Source organism: Pithys albifrons, chromosome 7 (genome assembly GCF_047495875.1).
Source record: "Pithys albifrons albifrons isolate INPA30051 chromosome 7, PitAlb_v1, whole genome shotgun sequence".
Lineage (NCBI taxonomy): Eukaryota > Metazoa > Chordata > Aves > Passeriformes > Thamnophilidae > Pithys > Pithys albifrons.
Genome location: NC_092464.1, coordinates 9,832,547 through 9,853,251, shown reverse-complemented (window position 1 = coordinate 9,853,251; position 20,705 = coordinate 9,832,547). Strand labels below are relative to the sequence as shown.

The following is a 20,705-nucleotide window of genomic DNA, read 5'->3' as shown; positions in this document are numbered from 1 at the left end:
TTTAGTGAATCTAAAAGCTCGACAGAAAAGCAGCTGAACACGGTACCAGGAGCAAGGAGAGGTTTTGTGGATGACCCGAATTGAAGTCTCAGAAAATTCTTTAATATTTCATGGACGCCTGCAAAATATGGTGCCAGTTTATTCAGGGATTTGAAAGCAGCTGCAGAGTAAAAGTGTCTAATGAAAATGAAATAAATTTCCTGTGAATGGAATAAATTTTGATTGTGTGTCTGAGTGCAGTAATTATACATGTCACGCAGTAATTAGGCAGTCACAATGTGGCCACGGTGTCTTTCTTTGTCTGCAGATGGTCTGGGAGAACGGCTGTGTCGTTATTGTCATGCTGACACCCCTCGTGGAAAACGGAGTCAAACAGTGCTACCACTACTGGCCCGACGAAGGGTCAAACCTCTACCACATCTATGAGGTACCTACACAAAATATCTGGTAACAAACATGACTGTGAGTGTGTGGGTTGGTTTCATACAGGGCAAAGTGGTGGTTGAAGCCAATCCAACCTGCAGGTCGAGCTGAGGGCTCTTAAACACACTTGGTGTGCCTTCGAGTAGTTCTAGATTTGCAAAAAAATGGAGTGCAGCTTTAAGGACAAGGTAGTTCCCACTGGATAAAATATAGTAAATAATGAGTCAAATATTATAATTTTAATAAGGATAGGAATTTTGCTTTTCAAATGGTTTTGCAAGTTGTTGATATATAAAAGTATGGATTTATATTTTATAGAAAAATAGTATTTTTAGAGCTAGTGAATTTTGCCTTAGGAAAGCTATATGTATATCTTTGAAGAAAAACCTCTATATTTCTGTAGTAATTAATCCTATCTATTTTTACCTCTTGCCTCAGTCACAACAACAAATGTATATTTTTATTTTCTGCTTTGCATGTCTAGCCCAAAATATCATATCACCAGTTTTGTTGCAATGCAACATAGACAGCAACTGTCACATTTTTCCAGATGTCCAGCTGTGTAGAGGTAGAAAATAATGCCACGATGCCAAATACGAAGAAATGGGAAGATATTGTGAAGAAATATTATTATTTAAGCTAACATGTGAACCAACTCATTGTCTGAAAAGATGAGCTCTGCAAATAAGTTGCATTTTTAATGCTTATTTTTCCTCATAGCAGAAGAAACCAAATTTTTACTTCTCATGTGAGTTCAACTCAGATTTTTAAGACCTCTGAGAGTGGCCTGGGCAACGCATTTGAGGGCATTTCTGAATAGAAAGTGACTGCCTGTCTAGGACATTTTCAATACAAACTATCTTTCGTATTCCCATAATGTTATAAAGATTATATTTAGTGAATTTTCCTCTTGCATTAAAATTGTCAAGATTTTTCTTAGTTTCCAACACAACAGCAGAGGCAGCTAAACCCTTCCTGACAACTTCACTGATCGCTAAATCAGTTTTAATTTTTTTCCCCAGTACTGGCCAATTTGCTAACAAAAATAAAATTTTCATGCAATTCCTTCATCCTAGATGTCCTACATCCGCAATGCTGAAGGCATGACTTGTGATGAAAATTGCTGATCTCTGTTTGTTCCCTCCTGCACGTGTAGGTAAATCTTGTCTCTGAGCACATCTGGTGCGAGGATTTCCTTGTGAGAAGCTTCTACCTGAAGAACCTGCAGACAAATGAGACCCGCACAGTGACACAGTTCCACTTCCTTAGCTGGAATGACCAGAGGGTTCCTGCTTCTACGAGATCACTTCTGGATTTCCGCAGGTAAAGCACAAAGTATGACAGTTCATTTTAGACCATACCGATCTGAGGAACTAGACTAGTGCTTTGATTTGTCCTTTAAAGATTTTTGGTTTGGAAGGGAGTTCCTCAGCCTGTGATGCCACAATGCTAAACTAACACAAATATCTGCAGTAAGTTGATGCTTAGTGTTGTCTTACACAGAGATGTTGCCTGGTTTTAAGACATACTCATTTCCCCTTAGAGATTGATACCTTTCCTCCTTTCATACAGCCCTTCAGTGCTTCTGTATTTCTTTGTTTTTCTAGAATTTATCCATTGTGAAACTTCCAGGCTTTTTGTGTGGCTCCCCTAAGATCCTTATTTCAGGACTTTCACAAATAAATTAGGAAGTATGAGCACACTAGAAAAAAGGAATCACAGTGGAGTCATACAGCGATAACATCATTCCCATGGGAGCATTTGCTCCTGAGGATCCAACAGCAAAGTCTGTAGACCTTTGGCTGCAGGAAGGTGAAAATTTGATGAAAATGTTGACAAAGCATACCCTCTGGAATTTTAAAGAAAGTCAATGTGGCTTTAAAATACAAATACACAAAGGCAAAACCTGTGAAAGTCCTCGCCACTTTCTCTAATGTTTGCTGTGTCTATCTAAATTTTAATTTGAAAATTAAAGCCGTGCATGATAAATATGGGAGCAAAATAATCTTCATTTGATTGCAAACCGTGCCCAGTGCATCATGTGTAGGTGTTAGCGAGTCTCAGCTAATCCACAGCGATGTGCTTATGACTAATGAAAAGAATCTCTGAGAGGTTTGGGGAGCTGCTTCTCAATCCACAAGTGGCCTGTGGGATCGCGTGTTGTTCTCTCTGTGCTACAATATTATCTACAACCCCCGAAGTGATTATGAGGGGCTCAGTGCTCAAAAGGTCTAAACTTGTTTCTTTCAATAAGTGCTGGAAGCTCTGAGTGATGCCAGTCGAAGTTGTGCATCTGCACCCAAGGGGAGAGGCTGGCGTGTGTCCAACAGGAGCTGTTTGAACAGTTGTCCGTTGGCAAAATTTTACCCTTAAAAATTTAGGACTAAATGCCACCCTTCATCCATTTGGTATTCTTGTTGGTCTTGCAAGGCTTTTCAAAGCAGAGAGTCATCTCACACAGTGCAGGTTGGATAACAGTACAGCTGCTCTGACGCACCTGGGGCTATGGCTAGGTGAGAATGTAAGGGATATACTGCAGTCACAGAACAAAAGTAATAGTGGAGGAAGGAAGCATAGGACGGAGTTGAAACTGTAATTGAATTTTCAAGGTGTTTCTTCTCTGGGTTCAACTTTAATGTGATTTGTATAGGTTGATTTGGCTTTGCTTGTGGGGCGGAGGAAGTTGCCTGTAGTGCAGATTCTGAATGGGTTCCATTAAGCTGTGTGAGGTGCAGCACAGAGCCAATGCAGTGTCCAACTTCACTCTTCCTAAAGTTAGTAGGAAATCTGCCAGCAATTCTAATTAAAGTATAAATGAGGCTGCACAGCCAGGATATCTGAAGTTTGGAGTACCTCGACCCTGACTTCCTTCAGTAAGGATTGAGGTCTCTGCATGAACTGCAGGATTAGGTCTACAGTAAGTCACAGTTCACATCGCCAAGAAAGCACTTCTTACAGTGACATTGTGTAAGGGTTAAATAGCCGTGTTGAAGAAGTGTTGTGCAATAGCTTGTAATAGAAAAATTATATGTAGATGAGAAAAGTAGTGGAGCTGTCATTCTTTGTATATAAAGCCAGTATGGGAATGAACCTGTTAAGATTTAATTGAATTCTGAGTGTTCATTTCAAATGTATTCACAGTCCAGTGTAGGGTACTGTAATCATTTGCTATGTGCAGATTTTGTACAATGACCTCATAGTACTGAATGCATAGTAAAATTCTGCCTGAAAAGGAATTTTGGCATGCACAATAGCTGGTCTATGAATCTCAGTTTTCTTGGTCATCTGATCTTTCTTCTTTATTTTGAATTCTTTTTAGTTTTTTCAATGACAAAAAACCTAATGCACTATTGCTAAAATAATGTATTTGGAATTCATTTGTACAATACATGTTTTGCACCTGAAAATTTCTGTTTAAAGTACAAACTCTGCTGGATTACAACAGCTGACTCATAAAGCCCCCAGAACAAATGTCTGACAGTGCTACCATACTCACAGTAAGGTAGTGCTAGGAAGGGGCTGCACTCATTTCCTTTGATCTTACCTACGTTTTTATGTGCATTCAGTGTGTTTGTACATATATATGGATATGTGTGTATATTTATATATTCACATACATATATGAAATTAAGCATATACATAACCAACCCTCTATTTTTTATAATTCATCACCAAGAAAAATTGGATTCCCAAAATTACCTTGCCCAGAGTCTGTCTGTGGAAATATGGACCTTAAAATTTTTATTGAATTAAAGTTTGCAAGTCTCTTTGAAAACTGAAAGCTTACATTTCTCTTTCTATGTATCAGACAGCGATTTAGGTGATTTTGCATCTAGCAGATACATTAAACCTTGCTGCATAATCTATCATACTGTCATAATGTAGGTATAAATTGCCAAAAAGAGATTATTCTATATATTTTACAAATCTGTACAAAAGACAGTCCCTGAGAGGTGAGGCTGCTATGGAAGACACTGGTCAGTTTTAAATGCTTTTGGAGTCCTAATTTCATTTTGAACAATAGACCAATCATTATTGCTCTGGACTAGCTTGTTAGTCATGCACTGATATGTGTCATTAAATATTTCTTGAGCCCAGAGGGAGCACATTTACACTATAAAGAGGGACTGCTAAGCTAAAAGATAATTAGCATCACATGTGAGGGCTTTGCTTAAAATATATATCTATTATGCTATCACTTCTCGCTGTGTGCAATGGCATTTACTAACACTGCTCACTTTAAAAATGGACAAATTCTTATTTTGCCAGCTAATTAGCGGTTGCCAGTGTCATTTTTGTGATGTTGCAGCTAGTAATATGAGCCCAGTTGCATAGTCACAAAAGTGATCATTGGAAACTGTGACTCTGCTGCAGGGACAATGTGGGAAACCCCTTTTCTGAGCCTCTAACGACCTCTGACCTTTGCTTGCTGATGGTTTGCATGATGATTTCTTTTTCACTCAATGAGCCAAGGGTTGGTTTGTATTACTAATCATTCTTTCTAAGTTAATTCTTCCTGTATATGTATATATATTTATAATATATATTTTCTTCAACATTCAAGAACTTTGCTTACTGATGAATTTTCAGCTCACTCTCATTAGCCAGATTTAAGAACGAAATGAGATGTTGCTGCATTTCTAAATATTTTCATAAACTATATATAGACAAAGCTATGAACCAGCTGGAATGAAACCCTTTGTTTTAATGTGTTTTCTGAAATGTGTGATAATGAAAATGTTTGAAACGCCTTCAATAAAACTGACAAACATAAGGTGTCTTTCCCTAACATGTGTCTCTGGCTGTCTGATTTACTGAGAGGTCTGATAGATTTAGATCAAGTTTGTCATTGAAATTATACTAGGACTTTGGTAGATGGCTAGTCACAACATGCAAATATCATATTAGTGGTGCCATGCAAGGAACAAAGGAACCACACAAGCAGAAAGAGAAATGTAAATATCCCTCTGTAGTGATCAGCTTTTATTTAATACTTTAAATGCAAAAACAACTCTTTGCTAATGCACATTATGGAGATGGGGGGAGGATGACCAGCTGCACATCAGGGAATGCAGGCAGACGGTATCAGATATTGCCACAGACAATTCACATATAATTTACTGTCCAATAGAAAAAAGAAATATCAGGCTTTATATTACACAGAAGGAGCTGTTCCTCAGATATGACCATCAAGAATTCAATGGTTCATTCATGTAAAAGCTCTGCTGCAGTTTAAGTCATTGAAGTTTTGCTTGGTGCTGCCTGTGTGTGTATGTATTTATGGACCTATAAATGGTCCATTTAACTTCTGAAGTCAAGTGGTCCTCAATGACTTACCACTCATTTCATAAAATATTGTTCTGCTGCATTAATTACTTACATACAGAGAATATAAAGAGACAGAATGTCTCTGGAAGTATGATTTACATAAGTAAGAAAGAGAGTAAGGATTGGGAAAAGTTCCTGAATTCAAATGTTTAAAGGGAATCATTACAAGAACTTAATATTGTTCTGAAGTCTGATTAGAATCATAAATAACAAAAAGCAGGATTTGAAAACATGGTTTCCTCGGATATCACCAACACCTTCATAGCCTGCTTGGGTTGAATTCCAGGTATCCAAACACCCTGTCAGAAGTTTAGGCATCCTCAGGCTATACTGTAAGCAATGTTTAAAGATATATGCATGTTTTCACAGCACAGATGTTGCTGAATAGATGAACAGCCAAGAACTAAATGATTCAGTAGGTTAGTTATGCTTTAAAATTCATAATAACATCATACCACTGTTGCCAAATTTCAGCAGCTCACTTCAGCTTAGTCATCAGGATCCTGTGTAACACTTGCACTGAGCTGGGGACTGTTGGAGGGTCTGGGCACTCCTGGGAAGCTGCCCTGTGAAATAGTTTCATTGGAGATCTTCTAGCTCCAGGAAACCCAAACACCTCATCAAATAATTTGAATGAAAGGTTTTGATATCTTCAAGCAATGGTTTCCCATTTTAGCCTTTATTCAGCTTGCCTTGTTAACATATGTGTGCATATTTTATGGGGTTTTGGGCCTGTAATATACTTGACATGCAAAATATATCCTAGAGCAAAAGAGAGGGCTTGGGATCTTGGGTTTTGTAAGGCAATTTAAACAGACATAAACCATTTTTGTGGACTCTATTCTTAGACTATGTATCTTGGTTTGCCTCAGCACTAGTTAATTCCATCACTGAGTTTCCATATCAGCAGTCCTGTTCTGTGGCTGTACTTTTATTGATTGATTTCACATATATCCTCTTGCCAGTTAGACTGTTTAACCAGGAAGCTGTTGAAGACAACAATATTTAAATATTAAATTCATAAGACTTTTGCAGTAGAACCAAAGCAGTAAAGCTTACTGATGGGTTTGGTTATTTTTACCAGAGTAGATTGCATTTTAGAATTTTTAAGAAGCATTTCAGGAGATTTGGTATTTGCCTTTCTGGAAAGAACTGGTGTTAAAAATCAGCACACATTGTACAAAGAGTACTGGAATAGCCCTTTTTAATTGTGGATTCATTTTGATATCCCTTGATATGTCTTTGAGCAAGCTCATGAACTTGAATTTTGCTATAAAAATTAAAGCATCTCAAGACCTTAGTTTTGGAGCCGACATGAACCATTGGAGAAAACAGCTCATTTATTTTGCTCAGACAACAGTAATAGTGGGATATTTTCTGGGTTTTCTACAGCAGCAAAGCAGAAACAAACTTTAAACAAGATTATGTACCTAACAATATTTTGTTATATTAGGAAATTATCAACCCGAATATTTCTTTGAAGACAGCAATATTTGCATTTTCTTATTGTTTGTTTTTGACAGTTGGCTAAAGAAACAGTTATAATATGCTTAATTAATTTTTTGTGTCTGTTTTATTTCAGAAAAGTAAACAAGTGCTACAGGGGTCGCTCTTGTCCAGTAGTTGTTCATTGCAGGCAAGTACAATTTCTAAAATAGCTTTAGAGAGATCTGTATGTGTAAGAATTTAATATAGATATAAATGACGTGGACAAGTTAAAACTTTAGATTGGTCACTAAACAGAAAGTGAGGTAGGCTAAAGGTATTAAGTATAATTTAACTAGATTTTAATGTTAATTAATACTTAGGATCTGTTTTCATAATAAAATTATCCTTTCATATGATTTTGTAGATGTTGAGTCATGACTTAACAATGTATTGGGCACACTTTCCAGTATAAGCAGCACTCCAATTTCATACATCTTCAAAAATATAGAAGTTTTTTGCTTTCCCTCCCAATTTAGTCTTGTTTTATTAACATTCATTTATGTTTTATTTCTTCTTTGCTTGCTTTCAGAGATCATGGTAAGAGGGCAATGTCAGGGAGTGGAAACCTGCCTGGGTAATCCTTTAAGCACAGGTTATTTTAGGGCCTGACGATCTGATAGATGCACACAAACTCTGTCAGGCAGGTCAATGGAAAACTTTACCATAATAACATTAATTTTGGGGTTTGCCATTGAAGGTTCTGAGTTACAGGAGGATGATGCACTTATTTATTGAAAATATTTTTGTAGGTAATGAAGATAGAAAAGCAGCCCTGCTAAGAGGCAGGCTGTTTGCCATGTGGCACTCCACTTTGGATGTGAATGAGGAGGTAGGGGAAGTGTTTCTCACCTGCCTCAGCTGAGTCACCTTCCACTGGATGCAAAGATGCCTCAGCAGAGGTGGATGCTCCAGAGGAGGCTTGTTTGCATTGCCTTTAGGAAACCTGAGATAATAAATATCTGATGCAGAATGAGGAGCCTTCAAGTTTCTAGATCTTTCCTTACTATGATGGATGGAAATATCTACCATCAGCTCATCAGTTTTTATTGGGCCTGATCGCTGTCTTGACTCTCATTATTCAGCTTAAGTAATAAGATTGTGTCTTTGTTCCCATCGTAGACAGAGAAAAAAACCTCTTATTACCTTCTTTTCTCTAAACAGTGATCTAGTAACTGAAAAAAAACCACAATCTCTGTCTACAGAGACTTAACAAAAATTGCTTCATAGGCTGCTTGTAAACAGAATGCAATAACGCACTTCGTGCTGTTCTATTATTTTTCCTTTTGTTAATTCTTGTACACAAATTGAGTTATCAATAAAAATGATGGCTTCATTAATAAAACTACATACCAGTCTAATTGGTCACACATGCACCTTTGTAAAAATTTGGGGAGGGAAAGAAAAAAGCTTTTTCTTAAAGTCTTAATTGTGTTTGCTAACAGCAGCTCTAAAAGAGCATCATGCTGGCAATTACACGTTGCTCTCTGAAAGGGACACAAGCTGCATTCAGATTAGGGAGCTTCCCCCTCCCAGGGCTTGGTCTCACATCTCTGAGGAAGGGCTATTGATACACAAAAGGTAAAGCTATTTCTTATTAATTACATGATAATATTTTTTCTGGTTGTTGCACCTAAGGAAGAACTAAGGGGAAAGGTAAAAGACAAAACAAACCACTAACAATGTATAGTAAAGAAAGATTGCAGTCCCTCAGTAATCAAATATTTTGATTCTTGAACAGGTCTAAGCATTCGCTTTGAGCTGTGTGTTCAGATGCAATCTGAAGCATTTTTGACTGTTCTGGATAATGTTCTGGTGTAATTTATTCTGTGAATCTTGATGACATATATAACTGACTATAAGGTCATTATATGTACACTTTTTGAACAGAAGTGGTATCATGGTTTAGGGTTAGTGGCTTTTCCACCATTGTTTAACATGCTTTACTTGCTTAAACACAACTTGGCTTAAAAAATCAAAGCAAAGGCCTGTTCTCCATGTAGGCTAGTGGTTAATCTTCCATGACCAGCTTGTGTTCATTCAGTTCGTGCTTTCTCTCCTCTCTCAGTAAACCCTGCCTTAAGCCCTCATTCTCTCCTCTCTCCCCATGTGTAACAGTATAACGTTAAGGGCAGGTACCTTCATGTTGAGTCTAGATGCACATTGACAGGCTTTATTTTTTCTTTTTCCTTTTCCGTTGGCAGCGATGGTGCGGGAAGAAGTGGAACCTACATTCTAATTGACATGGTTCTCAATAAAATGGCCAAAGGTGAGAATCGAAAGGCTTGTTACTTCCTTGGTACTGAAAAATGTGCTTGTGTTGCCATGACAACAGTGGGGGAGCAATACTCACAGAAAAATCTGAGAATAAATTAGAGGCAAATTGTACTCTTTCGTGAATGTTCCATAGTCTTATTTTCATAACAATTTCAAACAGCAAACCCTAACGCAACGCAAATGCTTTGTGAATGAGCAGGTGTGTTTGTAGTGTTGAGAAGTATTTGAATCTTCAAATTTATCATTTAAAACAATATTACTGTTTTAGAAGCAGAAGTCTCGGGACTGTACTGTCCTGGTTTAGTGGTTGGCTGAGTTAGGTCCTGGGCTGGTCACGATTGTTGCCCAGTTCCCTGTCACTTGCCCAGCCATGACGGTCAGATGTGATTACTTTGCTTTTTGTAGCTGCCCATTCCCACCGAAGAGCATAGAAGTGCTGGTACCAGGCAGGGTGTCATGTGCTGCACAAATTAGAAAGAAAAATACTGCCGTGAACAGGACAGAGGACTGAAAATAAATCAGTCAGTGCTCCATTCCCAGTTCTGGCACTATCTGTTTAATATTGAACAATGTATTTAACTTATCTGTTTCTTTGTGGCCTAACCTGTGATATGTAGTTTTATAATGTGGAAAATCATCTGTCAACATAAACGTAAACTGTTGTTTGTTTATACTGATGTCTATAGATCTCTAGAGGTTTGGGACCATTCCTTTATTTTTTCTTGATTGGTAAATGGTTCGTGGTGGGAAGTATTTGCGGTAACCTTAAATGATTTTTGATTGAACTAGAGAAAATTTAATACTGATACTGTCTTCAGAAGGAAGGAGGATGAAAGCAGGCATGTAAACCTGACAAAATAAACAAAAAATAGTAATTTGCCTTTTTTCATTCTTAACCTGAGTTCTTAAGCCACCTTGATCTGGCATTATGCACATCTGTGTATTTAATGAAAAAGGATTAGTTGTAAAAGCATATTAATTTTTAAAGAGAAACAATAATATTTAGTTCTTTGGATTCTAATCACTTTACAGTTGTTGTTTAAAGTCTTCTAATGCAGACATATTTTTATATATAGTTTAAAAATACACTGCAGGTTTTGCAGTCATTTCCTGTTGCATCCTGAATATTCCAGTCCTCTGGGACATGGTGGCATCCTGTCCCTTTAGAAGGAAGATTTTAGCTTTTTTTTTTCTCCAGATTCTGTTAACGTGTCTTATCAAACATGGACTGAATTTTCTGCCTGTGAGCATCATGGAACTTGCCGCTGATGCTAAAAGAAGTTGTATGTTTCTCTTCTCCTTTGCACTGGACTGAAAATAAATTTTTCAGTGGGATGGGATTAGTTTTTCATGCTCGTTGGAAAATAGGTTTTTGGTCTGTGAAGGAATATGGAGATATTTCCAATGCTTGTTACCTGCCATGCGGCAACCCAGACTTTAAAAGTAGAAGCAATGGTCCATCGAAAAATTAATGTAGACATTTGTTAAGTGTTTGTTCAGCTCATTTCGGTCATCAGCAGTGAGAAGCCATAGTGAAAACTAGACTTAAAGTATATGCAATTTATTGGCATAAAGAAGTAAATGAGAAGTATTTTCTAGCTTGGGTCTTTCAGCCACTTAAGGGAGGGTTGACTTTGTTGTAAAAGCACTGAAGAATGCCATTTATTGACTCCATTGTACCATGTAATGTCAAATTCCATTTTAAGTGTGGGCTTAGCTCCTGACAATGCCAGACAAGCCATGTGAAACTGGCCAGAGAAAGGCGTCACAGGGCTCTGCGGAGATCGCTCACCCCATTTTGTTCTTGACCTGCTCCCCTCTGCCCGTGGGGGTGTGCGGCGCGAAATCCCCTGACCTGGCGCTTTGGCTGGGGTGGAACTGAAGGATCAAAGGGCAGAGCGGGCAGCGCGGCCCTGCCGAGGTGGGCCTTTCCCAGGCTGTCACACTGTGCGGCCGCCAAAGGGGCTGCTGGGGCGGGAGCCCAGCCCAGCCTGTGCGGCCGGGGCGCTCTTTGTCTGCCCTGAGAAGCTGGAGGCCCAGGTTGAGGATCCAATGTTCATCAAATGATCAAAGGCCTGAAGCCCTGGACATGAAATCTTTCTTTCCATTTCCTTTTCTTAGAGAATGAATTGCACGAGTGGCAAAGAATGCCCTTTCCAAAGCTTTTATGTGCAGTGCGAGGGGTAACTTCAGAGTCCTTCAGTGCTGAACATAAAAATGTAAGTGCACTTTCAATCTGGGCCCAGCTGCAGGGCCAGCACCAAGGAACCTTCTTTCAAAAAGGCTTTTAAGGATTAAGGCCTTCAGTCTTTCAAAAAAAAAAAAAAAAAAAGAAAAACAACAAACCGCCAACCAAAAAAGTGCATGGACTTTTAAGAATAAATTTAGAATAATTTGAGTTTCTTGTTCCACTGGCTGGTTTATTAGAAAGTAGACAATAATGCATTTTTAAATCAAAGTAAATAGAGGAGTACTTAGTTTCAGTGGGAAAGTAGAAAGCAATCAATAAATGCCTTGGCTCTTTAGTGGGGTCTTTAATAGGGTAGGTTGGGAAAAGGAGCTCCTTTTTCATGTAATGATTTACTTCCCTGCATTCTCTTAGACAGTTCACTGTAAATGCCTTTGTCATTTACAATTTCTTCTACTGCTCCTTGAATTAGTGCTAATACTTACTCTGTTAAACACATAAATTCATATCTTCTACTACCTTGCTTTTTGCCATCCCTCATATTATTTTTGATGCAGAAAACCACCAGCAAGGGACCAGTTCCTAAAGCTTAAAGCAGGGGGAAAGAAACCAAGTTGGAGAGGATTTTGTGCTGGACATCTGCCACATCAACTTGACAGCCCCAACCCCTTTGAGGAAGGGAATTTTAAGGAATTAAATTTTAAAACAGCAAAGCATGTTGGTTAGGGCACTTGCAGGGCAGTAAAAGTTGGTACCAAGGGCAGAAATGCTCCCATGGTGTATTTGGGAGGGATTGTGCTGGTGGGAGGACATGCAGGAGCACAGAGATGAATTTCCTGTGGGGGCAGGTTCTTAATGAATTTCACTTTCCTCAATGCAGTAAATGCAATGGCTGCATCTGTGCACTGACTCCAAACAGCCACACAAAATAATGTTCTGGGATACTAGACAGTCAGGGAGCAGTGATGTCTGTCCAGTGTGATCATTTCTGTGTCATGTCAGCAGAAAGTTTTAAATGCAAAGTGTATCCTTCTGTTTAGTTGTGCCAATAAATAATGTTGATATTTCTCTTGTTTGTTACTATAATTTTATTCTTTCTAGATTCTTACACTGTTGCCTAAAATGTTTGGACCAGTTGATCCCTGAGGTCCCATTCCAACCTTGTGTTCTGTGATTCTATGATCCTGTGATACACAGAGTGGTTACAAGACTGATCCTATACCCATCAAACTAATAACAAAAACTAAATAATGATGAATCTGACCTTACAGTAACATATTTAAATACTATTTAATACATTTTAACTATGATATCTATTTAACTATTATAACTACTTTTACTAGGTTGCAATTTTTAGACAGTTATCAAGTCACCTCTCATTTCCATGACAGTTTACCACAAGCTTTAGTTTTGAGTTAGAAGCTGAGAAGTGATTTAGTTCAACCCATGTGTGCTTTCATGATTTAAATAAATACAGAAAATGATAATGGATTGTTTCTGTAGATAAGAATGCTTGCTGGATTTTTTATAAAGTCTGTTTTTCAGAGGCTGATTTCTGCTGAGAATTTCAACGTTCTTGATGTATTTACAAGTTTTATCCTTTGTTACTAGGGAAGATAAGCTGATTTAGATTTAGTCTGCTTGATATTCCTTCCTCACCCCAAACTCACAGTAACTCTGAGCTGATCAGTTGTTTTTTTCTTTTTGTGTGATCTAAAGAGAAGTTGAGAATTTTCTCATTTCATGTCTTTCCCGCAGGCTTATTGTAGTGACTAAAAGTGTGATATATTGCAAGACATTTTTATTGAGTGTTTCTGGCACCCAAAAAAAAAAAAAAAAAGAAAAGAAAAAGAAAAAAATGAGATTATGAGTCTTCCCACTTTCATTTTTCTGAACTGAGAGTGTTGGATAGTGTAGATAATAGTTTGATTTTTAGATATTAATCCAGCCAGCAGCTGCTTAGGGTTTGCTGACCATCCATTTTCTTGTGTTTGAACTAGCTGGAATTAGATGAGTCAAAGGAAAGGCGAATATGAATTTTAAAATCCTTTTAAAGTATTGATTTCCAAATTCTAAAACCCAGCAAAAAGATTCGATTTAGCAAAGCCGAACCAACGGTTTATTCTCTTACATTCAAAAGCTTGGATTATCATTGATGAGCACAGACACTCTGGCCTGGGCTAACTGTGGAGGTTATCTCCCCAAGTCCTTTCCTTGCCCCTGCTACCCTATTGTCTGAGGGTCTTGTGAGTCAGCTCCTGAGCAGATGCAGTTTATACCGTGACATTTTAAGGCAAAACAAAGGATTCCTTAATTCGCCTTCTGACTCATCGTGATCAAATGATTTGGGCTAATCTGAACCCTTGCTGAGGTTTTGCTTATCTGCTGTGTGGATTTAACAATCATAATGAAGTTGTGGGGTTAGCTCCTCTCTGAAAGGATTTTATGAAAGGAAATGCTTGCCCATACTCGTGTTAAAATGGATTCAATCTGCTTATTTTTGAGTCCTTATGCAAAGTCTGAGAAAATTCTATTGTTCAGTTGTGCTGATACAAGTCTAGAGCTGACTATTTCTGACACGCTTTGGGTGAATGAGGGAATATTTTTCAACAATATTTTTCCAGCTTCTCCAGTGAAAATAAAATTTAGCATACTGCATGTCATATAGAGGCTAAGAGAATATATGCTGTAAAAGAGAGATTATGTTTCTTTAAGATTCTAAAATGCTTAGAGGAAAAAATTGGAATTAGAAGTAGGTGGTATTCAGGAGAAAAATTCACAACAGAAAAATTCAGGCTAATTGTTTTCATTTCTAAGTTTCAATTAATCACATTGCTAGTCTTTGAGACTTGGATGAGATAGATTATTTTCTCTAGGAACACAGAATAAAAATGCAGGCCAATAGAGCCAAAAACCTGAGGCTGGTTTTGTGTACTATTGTGCTATCCACAAGACTGCCTCAGTTTTCTGTGCAACAATAATTCCAACCATGCAAATCTGAAATGTTCCTATTCCAGTTTCCTAAGGAAGTTCCCAGTGTCCGTGTAAACATATCATATGTTGTAAGGCTGGGTTTTTTTCAAATGAACTGCATTTATGTATTGTAACTTTTATGTAATGAGTTACCCTGGAAACACAATTAGGCAAATAGTGCTCATTCTTGCAGCCTTTCCCAGAAGATAATTAATCACAATGAGCACTGGGCCCCCAGCTACACACAGGAGTGTAGGTAGGGAATGTATAGGAGAGCTTTTAACAGTCCAGCCTGAGATGCTCAGCAAACTATCACTATTTAGAAAAACCTATTTAAAACAATGTTTATTTCCTTTAAAAAATACATTCTGACATGTAACATTTTAAAGCTTTTGGCATGTTATTGACTGTAAAAAGTAATTGATAAATAGTTCATAAAAGGAAGATAAAAATGTAGCCTCTTCTACAACCTTCTGTTGTGAAACGAATTAATGACCGTGGGGAAGGGGTTGTTCATTGATATTTTCTAATGTATGCTGTATGGTCTGCATTTTTAGATCATTTCCTTCATGGTATATACAGACTTCAAGTAAAAAGTGAACAAGTTATTGGTGAGATTTCTTTGGATTTTTCTTTTTTTGTGTGGTTTGGTGGTCAGGGATTCCCCTTAAACAGACATATTTCTTGAGTTATTTGCTGTTCTGAGGACTTTATTGGAAAAGAATTAGGGGTAGGAAAAAAGCATGGTAAAAAGCATGGTAAAAAGCAATACTAATTATCCAGGGTCTGGGGCAAATGAATTGTGAAGAAAGACTGACCAGACATGGGCTATTCCTTGGGAAAGAGAGCACGAAGGGGGGTCCCCATAGAGTGTCAGAAGACCCTGAAAGAAATGTATTGATGTCAGTAAGCAGCTTGAGATAGTGACTAATTTGAAAACAAGAGGTCATTGACTGAAACTAAGGAGGAGACAAGCAGATAAGGAATTTGGATGGCATTTTATCACACAATGGATAGGTTATAATACGGAAAAGTGAAAAAGCTGGTCATAGAAGTACTGTGCTACTGGTTTAGAAGCAGCTGAACAAATGTTTGGAAAAGGAGGTTTATATACAGAGTGAAGGACTGTTTCTTTTTCAGTAGCTAATCTTACGCAGCAGAGAAGTGTTCAATTGACTGGAAGGTAGAATTCTGGCTGTAAAAGGTACAGTGTATATTGCCTAACTAAAGTGTAGCTATTCCACAACTTCTGTGGCTGGACCAGTTTTGTCACTTTTAAGGATAAACTCTGTTAAAGAATGAATCCATAATAGTTACATCTTTTATTCAGGTCACTCCATGCACTGTCTTGCAAAACCATTGCCACCTACATGCAACGTGAAATGAAAGTAATGTAAAACGTAGTTCTTACAATTTAATAGTTTTGTGTGGGCGAGCTACTTCTGTGTCTCCTCAAAAGAAAATTCATATTTTCCAAAGGGGGAACTCGTAAGATTTTTTAACGCCAACTGAGGCATGTTTTCAGAAATGTCATTTTTGCAATAAGTGTCTAAATTTTGTTCGTGTTTGATTCAGCACGTGGAGATCGACTGCCTGTCAGGTAACTTGCCAACAGCTTCTAGAAGAGATACTATATGAAGGAAATGGTGTAAAACTCTGTGGGAGCTGATCCCAGGGCACACCTACAAGCAAGCAGTAGCAGCACACTCACAATTCTTGCTGCAATGTACTTTGTATGTGTGCCTGCACGGGCAGTGCACTGGTATTTTCTAGTGTGACCTTAGGTGATTATCTTACCCCATATGAAATATAACTCATAAAGTTCCTTTCTTGCATGTAGTAATTTAGGCATATTCATTTTACTTTTAACTTCTGGGGTGGGGGGAGAAAATCTGGGTGTAAAAAAGGAACAATGCCTATATGGTACAGAATGTGATGTGACAATTCTCATGCGCAGCTGAAGCGAGGAAGGATTGGTCCTCAAATTAGCATCTATTTGCATTCAGTTACAGTGAGTGGTTTCTGCATGTTTTTTCTGCATTGACAAAGGATATTAGCTTAAAAGCTGACATGTCAGCAGTGAATTCTATCCTTGCAAGACTGTTACAGTCAGTGTGAAGCTTAGAAGCATTATTTTCCTGAAGCATTTTTTAAAATTTTAGAGTGTTCCATTTTCAGTGTCACCTTCCTTTCGATTGTGTACTGACAAAGCCATATCACGATTGTGCATTTATAAAATGCAGTCTTTAAGTATTAATATAAAATGTGTAAACAATAACACATTGTGTAATGTATGCTCTGTGTGTGTATGACTGCCACAATAATTTTATTTCACTTTTATTACTGTATGTACTCCCTTCTCCACTTACACACGCTTTATCCATTAGGTTCTTTTGTTGAAGTTGTTTTGGCTTTTCTTTTTTTTTTTAATTAAGCTAGTGAAATTTTCATTTAGTTTGTTGTTAGATGTGTATAAGTACTTCTGTATTTTGTCGAAAATTACAGACAGTTCACTGGTTCAGGTATGTGATGGGTCCATCCCTAATTACATACACACGTGCACACGGATTTTGTTCATTTCAGAGAGAGAATAAGCTTTTTATGAAAATGCCAGCCTGAATACATTTATCTTTTTTGTGAACTTTAAATTGTGTCCCTCACTAGATTTTTGCTGACGCTTTTCTCTTCCCGTGAAAAGCATCAAATGATCCTTCTGGCCAATAGTAGTTACAACAACAGACATCTGAATAACTACAGATGAAAATTGCTTTCATTTTTATAGTTTCTAGCTGGTGGTCAGCTCCCTATTTTATCTGTAATATTTACAAATGTTTTTATTTAATGGGCACTTATCTAATGCAAGTTGAAGGAACAAAATATGCTTGTTTCTTTGCAGCAGAGCACTATGCAAACAGCAGTCACTCACACGACACATTTTACACTATACTGAAACTGAAAATCTTTCCTTTGTGGTTCCATGTTGCTTTTCTTCTGTCATTTCTCTCAAAATTACCAGATGAGGAGGTGAGGGAAATGAAGGCTGCAGACACAAACCACAGACTTCAAACACCATTAGATTTGGCAGATTCTAGTATTTGTGAACCCAAAAGTGCAGAAAAGAAACTGCTCTTTTTGACCCAGGTTCATTCCAGCTAACTTTAGCCATATAAAACAGCTCGTGTTAAGCCTCTCACCTAACCTAGTTGTCTGGATCTCCTCAGCCATCAATGAGAAGGATATACATCTCTGGAGGATAATTCTCAGGCAAATGAATTGCCATCAGAGTTTACCCTCTCCCTCTTAGCTGTTGGGAGAGGAGATGACTAACTCCAATTCGAACTTCAAGGATGGCTGGAGTAGATGAGATGAGGTTGGGCCTTTGAGACTAAGCTAGTTAGTAAATATTACCGATTTGCCATTAAAACTAATGGTCAGTGAAGAAGTGGTGTTACACTCCCCCTAGTTATGACCCTTTTCTCTTTAATCAGATTGAGTTTGCCCCTCATATGGTGTGATTAAATGTTTTGCTGCAGCATTAAGTACTCAATGGGGCAAACACTTGCTGGAGCAGCTATGCAAGCCATCCTTCAGAAGTTGTCAGTGGGAAGCCGGAGGCATCCAGGGCTTTAGGAGCACTGCAAATCTATGGCATATCTGTGCTACACCCAGCCACATTAGACATTGGAAACAGCATACCGTGGCAGTGTAATAGTCCACAAGTGCTGGTTTACCCTCCTAACTCCCCAGAGAGCTCACTTCTGTTCCTATACACTATTGCAGACAGAAGTATAGATGGGTATGTTTGTGCATCAGGCGCCTGACAGACATGGATCCAGTTACTGTCTGTCCTTGGGTCTCCATAGTTCACTGTCTGCCTCCTTCCTGTGGCAAAGCAGAATGCAGAAAAGCAACGGAAAATCCGGTGCTAAACCCAAGAAAACCTTTTTGTAAGAATCTTCACACAGGGAGGGAAGAAAGACAGCATAAATCTGCTGTGCACAAGTGTGCTTTGACCATGACACATCACTTTTAGGCATGAGTCATGCAGTCCTCACCCAAACATAAAAAGCACTTGTATTCTTTCTAAATACAGACACACTGTGATGAGACAGCTCAGTGTCCTCACTAGCACTGTATTTCCCCCCTTAGTTTCTTTCTCAAGTGTATCTTTGCTGTTTCACAATATTACACGAGAATATTCCATGGTGCTCCCGACTGCCTGCGAGTACTGAGCTGTGTGTGTTCTGAGGCTAAAGGCTGCTGAACAGCAGCATCCTGAAAATATTAATTGGATCTTTTCCAACTTCTAGTAACAGAAGTGTAAAGGATTGTATTAGTGACTCTTCCTTCAAGATTCTAACAAGCCAGTTTTTAATCTGACCTAACAAATCCCTTTGCCCTTCAAGGCCTGATTCAAAATCTGTATAATGTAATAAATATAAAAAGATGCATTAACCAGGTAGTATCTGATTAGAATGCAGCTGAATACTCACTGCTACAAAAAGAAAGGCACTTGACAGATCATTTCTGTATTCTCCTTAGTACTCCATTTTTTTTCTGTTGGGATTAATGCTTATTGCCAGACAGATCATCATCATTTTCATAAGGAGAAATGGTAAAAGTGCTAATAACACCCCCTTTACAGCTGCTCAGCATGACTTCTACATCGTGTATTCAACTTTGTGATCACTTTATGATCAAGGGGAACAAAAAGAGGGCTGAGAAATGTGCAAAGGGTATTGAAAAAAACTACACTGTCTATCTAGGTCCTCAGCTCTCTAGTGTCCAAGTACCTTGTAATCATTAATGGACTTGCTTTCATAACAACTCATTAGGTAGGAAAAAAATGGTTCATTTTATAAATGATGGTGTGAAACATAGGGTGAAGTTAATGATTTGGCCAGAGTGGTGCAGGAAGTCAGTCTCAGTCTGGAAGAGAACTGAAATCTATCTAAACATAGCCCCCTAATGATCAAGCCATCCTTTAGGACTCACAGTAACAAATTTGTAGCCATTCTGCAGAGTTATAATCATATCTTTCTGAGGATATATGCCGGTGGATCTGAAAGTTGTTCCCAACTAGAAAAATCCTTTTTAATTTAATATTTATGAGTGAAATGTATTTGTGAAACATTCACAAAGAAAACCTTTCAGTTTGGGTTATTTGAAAAGAAACCCCCCACAAATAACTGCTTTGATGAAGTATTTAAGCATCATTTTATTTTTATAAATACACAGAAAATTCAGAGCATCTAGAATCTAAAATATTCCTTTTAAGACAGAGCTTTAATATAAAATTCTATCAGTTTCACAGAATCCACACTGCAGTTTTCATTAGTAAAATAGGACTTCTGACTTTGCTTTCAGTGTATGTTCAAGTCTATTACATAAAAATCTCAAAGATTACCTTAATTCAGCCAAAATTTTCATGCATTTATATAACAAATGCTGATTGTTCTTCTCACTGAAAAAAACCCAACAAACCAACCCCCCCCCAAAAAACAACAACCCAACACATTTTCAGTTGCACAAGCTCTGTAATATGCTGAATCTGAAAGACACTCTTTGATGATATGCCTTAATTTTTCCTTCTCAGCTGAGACCTTTAGCGGTGTTAGCCCTCTCAACAAACTTTGTCATATTCTTGTGCCATCACAGTGACAGCAATACCGCTACCATGTGGTAGGGTTGAGTCTCCACAGAGTGTTTCTTGTGTGTCTTGTGCTTTGCAGACCAGGTTCCCGGCCCTGTTTAGGCCATAAAACTAACGTGAGGTAATTCACTGTGATTTTGAATACTGCAAGCTGCCCGTCAGTTCATGGAGCCCATTGCAGCAGAATTAGGCCAGGTCGTTATTTATTGCAGGAGAAAACACAACTTAACTTTTACCCATGTTTTTATGACATCTGGATACTCCACTCAGGCAACTATCTAAGGGCAAACACTTTAACCCCTTGAGATCTGCTAATCAGGAGCACCAGCTGTTAAGTGCTAGCGTGCATCCTGCACTCATGCTCAGGGGGAGAGAGAG

At 38.1% G+C, this 20,705-nt stretch overlaps 1 protein-coding gene across 1 annotated transcript in view; it reads left to right on the top strand.

Annotated features, from left to right (window-relative positions):
• Positions 1-20,705, top strand: part of PTPRN2 (protein tyrosine phosphatase receptor type N2) — a 652,515-nt gene that overhangs the window by 617,012 nt on the left and 14,798 nt on the right. The window contains exons 18-21 of the mRNA XM_071560012.1: positions 308-427; positions 1,580-1,746; positions 7,334-7,387; positions 9,441-9,505. Coding sequence (XP_071416113.1) covers positions 308-427; positions 1,580-1,746; positions 7,334-7,387; positions 9,441-9,505 — 406 coding nt within the window. The remainder of the gene's footprint in view (positions 1-307; positions 428-1,579; positions 1,747-7,333; positions 7,388-9,440; positions 9,506-20,705) is intronic.